The following is a 10,555-nucleotide window of genomic DNA, read 5'->3' on the forward strand; positions in this document are numbered from 1 at the left end:
AAATATATACAACTCGGAACATACTGGCTATTGAATATTATAGTAAAGCGATATTAAATAAGTAGTGTCAAAGATAATGTTCGATGCTTAAAATAAGGCAGTAATTGCTACTAGTTGTGCCATAAACATTAATTACATGTCCTTTGTTACATCTTACGTGGTTAGGGATGTAAGACCTATGCATGTATGTCGAGTACATGTAAAATGATATACATGAGGCTGAAAGCATGATATTTAAAAATAACACCCCATAGGTACGGATTACTACATTGCCATTCTAGTAAACAAGCACCTCTCGCTTAATGTTGCTTTAGGAACATTTCCTGCTTTAGGCACTTTTGTAAATTTAAACGTCAACCGGTAGTTTTATGGGGCATGTTGCCATACTAGTGGATCCAACTGTGCCACGGAGAGTCGCTCCACCACGGCCCGCGCCTAGTGGCCTAGTGGCCTAGTGGACTTGATGGCCTCAACCTTAATTCAACTCTAAAATGGGCCTGTACTTTTATTATCCTGAATTATCCGAGAGTCGTTGCAACTTCAAAATAACCGTATAGACTTAACCGCCTACAAGTCAGGTACAAGGCTTACCTGGTTTTATCTTCGGATTGGCTTAAATGCCCTTATAAAGCCACAGCATTAGCCACATTAGACACAGTAAATACACTAATCATATACCTATCATGGATTAAAAATATATGTACATCCTCAATGTACGTACCTGCTATATAGATTAAAAATATTCACGATCTACCCAAACCAGGTCAGGTCAGGTCCAAGTCAAGTCAAGTAAAGCTATTAATTGACTCGTCAAACCCGCTGGTCTCGGTGTAGTGTTTGCATTTGCTTCGCCAACGCCATTTGTTAGTACGGTGAGAATCCAAAAATTAATAGCGACTATAGCTATCAAACCCAAACACTGAATAGCTGACCATATGCATGCAGCATCATATTCAACTTCCGATAAAGTACCTTATAGGCTGACTTGACCGAATTAAGCGCCCGCGAGGCCCTAACGACTTTGATATGCTGCACATTATTACGTATGTAAAGCTCTCAGTTAGCCTTGGCTCCTAGTACTATCAGTCTGCCTTGCAAGGTGGCCATAAAAAGAATTAAATGCCGTTGGGTAACATATATATGTAGATTGCAGTGCAGCAATTAATCGGGATGGTGCCCCTAGGCGCCTCGGAGTCCTGGGAGTAAAAACGGGGTGGTTTAGTTGGAAGCACCGGGCTTCCTACCCCTTTGGGGACTTGCCATTTTCAGGTTTTTCGCGGAGGGGGCCTGTTCGAACCGGCGGATAACGGGCTCCAGCCGACTTTTTGCACTTTTTATCCTTTTTTATTTTCCTCATTTTCTCTCCCTCTCTCTTTCGGTTTACTTTTTTTCTTTTTTTTCTTTTCTTTCTTTCTTTTTTTTCTTTCTTTTTTTTTAAGCCTAGATATTCTTAGAGAAACTATGGCACCAGGGTGGTGGCGGGGTCTGAAAACCCGGTACAAAAAAATTAAAACGCAAGGTGGTGCGGTACTCCATACACTGTCTAGGCAATACTTCGATCTTTTCGAAAGGCTCCTATGCTATCGGGGACAAGCTAACATTTAGCGAATCACTAACGCCATTGCAGACCTTATACGAGACACTTCTATCGCGCGATCTTATCGAAGATTTAAGCTCAACAGATGAAGCGGTTCAAAATAATGATATTGATCAGACAGACTCGGAGAGGAGAAGGTCTCAAATGCATCGGCTCGTCCAAGCAGGATTGGAAAAGACAGGTAAAGAGGCTACAGTAAAGCAAAATATCCAAGGGGCAATAAATTACGTTTCCCCCGTCAAGGAATTGATTGACATGGCTGTTAAGTCGGTTCCGGAAGCTGCTATTGCGTGGACTGACGCTTGTTTTGCTCTACAGGTGAGTATATCTAATAATTTTGCTTTGCTCTGTTAGCTTGTATTAACTCATTCGAAGATTCTCATGATCCCAATTAATGAGGCGGCAATCAATCGCGATGGAATTGCCTACGTTGTCTCGAGGATAGAATGGTACTGGAACCTGTCGCGCCTTCTCGAAGAGAATCAAGTTGGCAAATCCGCGGGATTAAGAGGCGAATTAGAGAATCGTATTATCGAACTTTATAAAAGGCTTCTTTCGTATCAGATGAAAAGCGCCTCTCTATATTACCGGAATCGACTCGTTGTTATTTTGAGGGACATAGTCAAGCGTGACGACTGGGAGAACACCTTAGAGTCTATGAAAAGCCTGGAGATTGCCATTCAACGGGATATTGATACATATACTAACTTCGAAATTAAGGATCTTCTCGAAAAGCTTGTTGAAGATACAGAGTCAATGCTCCACGACATCTATCGGGCCATCCGGGATCAGACGATGGCACAGAAGAAGACGCAGCAAGAAGAGAAAGATAATGAGTGTCTAAGAGCCTTATACGTGTCAGACCCCAGCGACGATAAAAGACGCATCAAGGAAACGAAGGGAGGGTCGCATCAGGAATCGTCCAACTGGATCCTTGAACACGAAGATTTCCAGACATGGCGTGATAATGATGAGTCCAATGTACTATGGATCAAAGGCGATCCGGGGAAGGGAAAGACGATGCTTCTCATAACAATTGTTGAGGAACTAGAGAAGTTAGCATACCAAAATTCGTCACCATCGACTATGCTCTCTTACTTCTTCTGTCAGGGTATTAACTCAAATCTCAACAACGCTACAGACGTCTTGAGGGGCCTCGTGTACCGATTCGGCGTACAGCAGTCATGCCTCATCCCGTACTTGCGCAAGAAGTACGAAACATCTGACCAGAATATTTTCAAGGGCGATAACGCATTCTTCGTTCTATCGGGAGTGCTAGAGGATATGTTACGCGCCATAAACAGGTCGAGAGTATATATTGTAATCGACGCTCTCGACGAGTGCGAAAAGAATTAGACAAACTTCTTAAATTCATTACGCGAAACTCTACGTTATCTCAAGTTAAGTGGCTAGTTTCTAGCCGCAATAGACCTGACATCGAGCAGGCACTTGGAAACCTGGGGACAAGGCTTCATCTAGAACACGCTCAAAACGCAGAACAAGTTTCTCATGCTATCAATGCTTACATTGATTTCAAAATATCAAGCATGCTATCATTGCAGGAAGATACCCGCCTCAAGAGCCGGGTGCGAGATATCCTGTATCAGAAAGCTGCCGGTACGTTCCTCTGGATATCGATTGCAATCCAAGAGCTCGAAAACGTACCCAGACGGCGTATCTTAGCTGTGCTCGAGGGGATGTCATCTGGGTTAGGCGGCATCTATGATCGAATGATGAGCTAGATTTGCCAACTCGATCAGAAAGATAGAGAACTCTGTGAATTGATGCTCTCAGTGGCTATTTCAGCTTATCGTCCGCTTCAGCTGGTAGAAATGGCTGCCCTACTAGGGTTATCACAAGAAATTCAGAATGCGTCTGGAAGTGCTAAGGAGATTGTAGACGAGTGTGGTTCGTTCCTTACCGTCCGTGAGGACCATATTTACCTGATTCATCAATCAGCCAAAGACTACTTGAACAGTCAAACAAAAGGTTTAAGTCTCACCTCTACACTAACAAATTCTCACCGTACCATTTTCTCGCAGTCGTTAAGGCTCATGTCAACACTACGGAAAAATATATATGATTTACCTCATCCTGGGCTCTTAATCGGCGAGATCGAGACACCGAATCCGGATCCGTTAGCTTTCATGCGGTATTCCTCTGTCCACTGGCTCAACCATTTCTTCGATTTTTATAGTACTTGTCAAGATCAAGATAGCTCTTGCGAGTGCGATATGGTCGGCAAATTCCTCCAAGAGAAGTTTATCTACTGGCTCGAGGCCCTAAGCCTTATTAAATATATGGGAGATGCCATCTTGTCGATGACGAGATTGGAGGGCTTGTTAAAGGTAATTACCTATTCACCTTAACACTATGGCCGAGGACGAAGCTGATTGGGATCGGATAAACCATGTAACCGCCAACTACTAGATCTTATCCATGACTCTCGTCGGTTTATTCTTCACAATAAATGGATAATTGAAAATAGCCCGCTTCAGGTATACACGTCAGCTCTTATATTCAGCCCGGTCAACTATCTAGCGCGGAAGACGTTTCTAAAAGAAGAGTCGGAATGGATAAAAATAAAGCCAGAAGTTGAACTTTCTTGGAGCCCATGTTTAAAGACACTCGAAGGCCATAAAGACCGGATATACTCGGTTGCATTCTCCCATGACTCGACTCTATTAGCCACAGGTTCACTGGATGATAAACCAATTAAGATTTGGGATACCAAAAATTGGACCCTTCAATACATCCTCGCGAGTAACCGAATGGCAATCTTCTCGCTTGCATTTTCTCATGACTCGAGCCTGTTAGCCTTAGGCTTACACGATCGTATTATTGAAATATGGGATATAAAGACGTTGTCCCTTCAGCAAACACTTGAAGTCCGTGAAGGCAACGTCCTTTCAGTCGAGTTTTCTTACGACTCCAGACTACTGGCCTCGAGGTCGGATGACGGTGCCATTAGTATCTGGAATATCGAAGCGGGAACCTTTCATCAGCCATTTGAGGAGGGCGGATATAAGGCCCAATCGATTACATTCTCCCGTGACTCAACGTTATTGGCCTCGGGATTACATGACCACACCATCAAGATTTGGGATATAAAAACATGGACCGTTCAACAAACATTCCAAGTTCACGGGGGCGATATCTTTTCGGTCGCTTTTTCCCACGACTCAAAGCATTTGGCTTCAGGGTTATCTGATAACATTAAGATTTGGAATGCGGCTACGGGGTCTCTGGAACAAACAATCGAAAGCCCTGCGGCGGTATCATCTCTTACGTTTTCTCACGACTCCAAACTTTTGGCCTCGGGGTTAAGCGATGGGAAAATTAAGATCTGGGATTCAATGGTAACGGGATCACTCCAGCGACTATCTAACAACGAGGCTTATAGACTGATTCAATTGTCTCACGACTCGGAACTCCTAGCCTTAGCGACCCAAGACGACACTATTAAGATCTGGGACATAGCAACAGGGTCCCTCCGACGGGAGATCGGGGGGCATTCACCCAGTATAAGGATCGAGTCGCTCACATTCTCTTACGACTCAAAGCTTTTGGCCATGACGTCCTTTACGGGAACTATAATGGTTTGGGATGTATCTGCAGAGTCACTCCAAAAGACTCTAAGCGATATATCGTATAAAAAGAGCATGCGATTAATTATATTCTCACCCGACTCGAAACTTTTGGCCGTACCGTTTCTTGATGGTACCATTAAGATATGGGATCTAGCAACAGGATGCCTTCGGAAAACTCTCACGGATAGAACATATATAGAAAGGGCTGACTGGATAATATTCTCTCACGATTCGAATCTTTTGGCCGTGCCTCTACGCGATGGTTCGATTAGGATTTGGGATGTGGCGTCGGGATCCCTTCAACGAAAACTCCATATCGGCCGCGGAGCAACAATTCTATCATTTGACGATACCAGTTTATCCTTGGATGCCAATATCGGTATTAAGATAGCCGATGGGACTACATATCCGTCTCAAACCCGATTACTACCTCGCATTCTGGACTGGTATCAGTATCGCGAGGCAAAATGCTATGGATATGGTATAAGCTATGATAAGTCCTGGATCACATGGAATGAACGAAACGTGCTATGGCTTCCGCCCGAATACCGTCCGACCCGCAGCGAGTCTCGAAATTTTGCCATCTCCTCTCTCGTGCTGCCCTCTACGGGATCGACAGTCGTTGTAATTGCCCTTATATGCCTCTCAGGAAAGGCTATAACCATCGGGCTCGCAGGTTCAGGACCATCTCCGGCCTCCGAATCAGGTGCTATCTAAAACAAAACTCATTCGTTATATATTAGGCTTAGGATCATACGTTGCTCTTGTATCTTTGTTATCTTCTGCTCTTTTCTCCTCCCTTCTAACTAACCCCTCAGCAGAAAGTTATGGAAGACCCTGGCTTATACACAGCTTTCCTTAACTAGGTAGCCATCCATGGAAATTTCCTCACTATTTACGCGTACGTTTCTTGGATGTATCGGTATGTTTTGGAATTCAAATTTGCACCATTTTCTTTCGAGCGTGAATGTATTCGCTTGGTATTCACACGCCATCCTGTATAAACCCCATTATACCTACATGAAGGCTTTTAACGGGAAAGCATGTATTGGACAACCCCCGTCAACGAAGCATATGGCCATGGAAGAATTACAATAAATAAGCTATATACATGTAGTCCATGGCAAACCTATAGCTCTTCGCGCAACGATATCGTCGTAACATGTATTACCCTACGTCTTCTCAATACTCTTCCTTAAAATTTACAAAGCGGTCGCTGACAATCCCGTCTTTTAACTACAGAATGATCGCTTACTGTTCCTATAGAAGGGCGAAATTCAAGCATATTGGGAGTCTTTTCATCGTAGCAACAATACTTGATCGCTGATACCACTGCTAGTTCGTCACGTATATTACGAGCGAGTAGGTACCATAGCGGAGGTTTGGGGTTTCACGGAATGGTTCCACCGACGGAATGGTTTCGTGGGGAGCAACGTTTTTAGGTTTTAAGGCCTCTGATTGGTCGGATCCAAATATAAGTGGGGCTAGATTTTCATTTTTATATTTTTACTTTACGAAAACCGTTCCCTAACCGTAAAACCATTCCATTTCATACTATCGTTACTCGTATTATATAATCGTTCCAATTGTCTTAGTGAAAAAAAAAAATTTTTTAAAATTTTATTTTTTTGAAAGTAAAGCTTATAAGGATTAAAATCAATTGAATTTTTGAAATAATTCGATGAGACTGGCCACCTCGTCCCATTAGCTCAAACGTTTAAACCTTAAATCCCTTGTGGGGCTTAAGGTACGTACAATGTATGAACGTGGGAGCTGTGGGTTCGAGGCCCAGTCAAGTCAATTTTTTCAATTTTTTCAACTCCTGCCCCACTTTTATCGAAAATTGGACCAATCAGAGGCCCTAAAGCAAAACCGTTGCGCCATACGAAACCATTCCATACTTTTGGAACCATTGTACAAAATAGAATGTACCAACCTGATTACAATGATATCCGTATATAAAATAATTATAAAAATTGGAATCGTTCCCTGAAACCCCCTACCTCCGCTATGGTACTTATGAGATAATGTACCCGGCAAAAGAAGAACCAGTGTTGAGACAAAACAGGTACGGCTTATATTACCGTACATTTCCTGGTAAACTTATTCCTTCGCTTCGGGATTTAACTCATTAACTTATCATAGAAAAGTGTGTTTACGGTAAATACCCCATACCGATCCTACGTAAAGATGGAGCCGCATTCTAGAGCTTCGGCCGACGCAGAGCCTAGGTAGGGGATTTGTTCTAGTGTACGTACGTACGAAACTACTTCTGCGAGCAGGGATCGATAAAAACCCCAGCAGATGAGTAATAGTAATATTAAGTAGAATATAGTGTACTGTGCCGGACTAGTAACCGCTTTTTTAAATCATGTGGAACGGCTAACCTATTAAGCAGTCGTCGTATCGTCTCATAACTATGTATTTGGAACGTTGCAATGTAAGATACCAAATAACAACGTAACCGAATATTCCTAGGAAGGCCCTTTAACTCTTTAACGTATTATGCCGAGGTAGGAATTAAGTATAAGCAAACCTATAACTATCAAATAACTAACTAGTTAAGATAACTCTAGTACAATACTTAAACTGGCTGGCCCGCTATCTTTGCCTTGCGTCAGCACAAGGTTCTTTACCATCCTTCGATCCCGCCTCATTCGCCAATGGGAAGCTCCGTTTGCTTTAATTCGACTTCATTTCTCTGGCCCACCGAAACCCGTGCTGCTTAGTGTATAGTCAAACTCTTCATGGGCCAATTATCTAAGCGCCGTAGTCTTATCGAGTAGGATTAATTGTGGAAAAACTCAGTTGAACAGTGGCACAAAACTCCGCATCCTTGTCGAGATATCGAGGGTCAACGACAACAAGGTGGAGATGGTATTCGGGATATACCTTATCAAGCGACTCCGTCACGTCGGGTTAAGCATCCACCCCCGCAATGTTTTACATATGATGCCATCTTAGCGACTTGGATACCGGTACTCCGCATCCGACGTTCAAGGATCTCGTTGGCAACGTTAGTCAGTTGACATGGCACGCAGGGGAGGGACCCTGGAATGCTACCTTATAGCCGGGGAATTTGATATTTGACATTATTGTATGTCCCAACTGCAGCTTAATTAGCAAGGTTCGCGCAACTTACAGCCGAAACATTAGGTAATGGTTACCGAGATTCTCGTAAGGATTCTTTTTTGCATAGACTTCAAGCTTGATATGCCAATCTACTAACATTCAGAAGTGACTTGTAGTTAAAGTTGATATCGAGCTTCCTCTAATGGCAAAACCTAGTGGAGTTAACCATAATTACGACCGAAGAGGAACCCTAACTTCTAAGTCTGAGTCTTTATAGGTCATGGCATAAGACTGTAAACGCTTAGTCAAGAAATACACGTATACTAGTTGTATTGGTTGGAGTCGTCCATATTTTTTATTTCGCTATGACGCAGACAGGATTGCATATTTCTACAAGCCCATCCCATGGTTCCCCACACTTAAAGGACATTGCAATAGACTCCTTTGAGTCTATCCTCAAGCTTGATTAGCTAAAACATCCCACTACATTCCAAGGATAGTACCCACGATGTTTCATCTGGAAGGTAAATAGTTGTTCGCTTGCAAGCTTTTGGATAGGGTTCCACAGTTGTCGGTCGTATAATAGAAGATGGAGAGGTTCAACCATGTACGTTAATATGGGTTCCTCACGAGCATATAAGACATCCGAAGATGTCTCGAAGACTTAGCAATTACATTACACACTCTATTAAACAGACGTTACACTATCCCCATCATGCTTGAGATTGCACACAACAGGTTTTTTACTCCGGAAGCACTATGGTTTCTCTTACTAGCTCCAGTGTTGCTAGCACTGGCTCGGGTCATGAAGACATTCAATCAGAAACTGGAAACGAAAAACTCTAAGGAAAAATCACCCAAAGACGATGAAATCGAGCCGTTATGGGATTTCGATTTCCGCAAGGTAGACCCTATTAAATACCAGCCATATAAGACTCAAGGGCACGTTACTATGGGTAAGTAAAGTCGCCTTTTTAGTACCTAATTTAGGTATTGCTCCAGGCTCATGCTCATAAAATACAGGAATCCAAAAACGCGTTCGTTCGGATTGGATCAGAATAGATCGTGGCTATCTCAGTCGTATCCAAGAGCGTTTGCCTCTTATCCGAGAAAAAGCGGAGTTCACCATCGGGACCGGCGAGGCCGTCAACCCAGCCATCGAGGAATTATACGAAGAGATCATGATCAGGTACTTGCCCGCTAGGTTCCCAACCATGTTCAAGACGACGACGCAAGGGAAGATGCGGGGGAAATCGGTCAAGAATTTAGCTACGGGAACTACTTACCCACTCACGACCGAGGGACTTACACATGCCCAGATGTTGGCATACATGGGAGAAAACGTCGAGGTAAGTATCTAACCTATTTATAATGGATTTCTTTCGTCTCGCCCCTAGTACCGTCTATAAACACTCAAGAGCGCTTGGCTTGGCTATTGACACCAAAATGCAAAATAATAGGAAGACTTCTACTTCATGTGTCCTGACGCAAACGGAGACTACCGTCTACAAGGATACATTGCTTGCTTCCCAGGAGGATTCCTTAGTCCAGCCCGAGTCGGTGAGTCCGTCCGGGAGATCCACAAACCAGTTCCAGGCTACGAAAGGAAGCTCGGACTCAGCGTGGATCGGTATTTTGCTCGGATGCAGCCCGGCGACTTCATAGGACGCATGAACGTAAGTCAAGTCAACTACATCCAACTACATAGCTCAGCCTGTCGCGATTATTATCGTAATTCGCCCCCGGACTAATTTAATTAATAAAAAGTGGTCTCTCCAAGTCGACGGTGCCGATCTCTTCCGCACCGACGGTAACAACTACTATCCCGGAACTGGTCAACAGGTCGAGGAGTACAAGGAAGATCCTTCTCTCGACGAGTGCTACCTGCGCGTGGAGCACCAGACGCTCACCAAACTACCGCGTACGGGCGCCATCATCTTCACCGTCCGGTCCTACATGACTCCGCTGCACCAAGTGAAAGCCGAGGGGGATGGAAAGGCGCTGGCCCAAGCCATCGAATCCATGCCTGAGGGACTGGGTCATTATAAAATGGTTCAGTACTGGGGCAGAAAGGTTTTGCCTTGGCTGATGGAGGACATCTGAACCAATAATACCTAGTAATAATACGAAACAAGAAGTGAAGCTCAGCATCGTTAAATTTTGTATATAACAATAGGCAAGATGACGAGGAAAGACGTCAAGCTACGTAGCTCGCTTTCGATTGCTCGACTATTACATAGGTGGTAGTTTCAAATAAGACAGTAAAACCAAAAATTTACAGCCTGTACCTACTTCA

General features: G+C 43.7%; 2 protein-coding genes across 2 annotated transcripts; both read left to right on the top strand.

The window, feature by feature from the left end:
- Positions 1-1,461: 1,461 nt before the first annotated feature.
- Positions 1,462-5,904, top strand: F5Y00DRAFT_256113 (uncharacterized protein; the record flags this gene model as incomplete). The annotated part of the gene is made up of 9 exons (XM_048010361.1): positions 1,462-1,527; positions 1,628-1,915; positions 1,973-2,917; positions 2,954-2,997; positions 3,027-3,214; positions 3,248-3,305; positions 3,366-3,945; positions 4,096-5,119; positions 5,387-5,904. 9 exons carry the CDS (start codon positions 1,462-1,464, stop codon positions 5,902-5,904), a joined length of 3,711 nt encoding a protein of 1,236 aa, XP_047860229.1.
- A 3,160-nt stretch (positions 5,905-9,064) lies between these two features.
- On the top strand, positions 9,065-10,362 carry F5Y00DRAFT_256115 (uncharacterized protein; the record flags this gene model as incomplete). The annotated part of the gene is made up of 4 exons (XM_048010362.1): positions 9,065-9,215; positions 9,283-9,608; positions 9,720-9,935; positions 10,027-10,362. 4 exons carry the CDS (start codon positions 9,065-9,067, stop codon positions 10,360-10,362), a joined length of 1,029 nt encoding a protein of 342 aa, XP_047860230.1.
- Between the last annotated feature and the right edge of the window lie 193 nt (positions 10,363-10,555).

Source organism: Daldinia vernicosa (genome assembly GCF_022497035.1).
Source record: "Daldinia vernicosa strain CBS 139.73 unplaced genomic scaffold F5Y00scaffold_78, whole genome shotgun sequence".
Lineage (NCBI taxonomy): Eukaryota > Fungi > Ascomycota > Sordariomycetes > Xylariales > Hypoxylaceae > Daldinia > Daldinia vernicosa.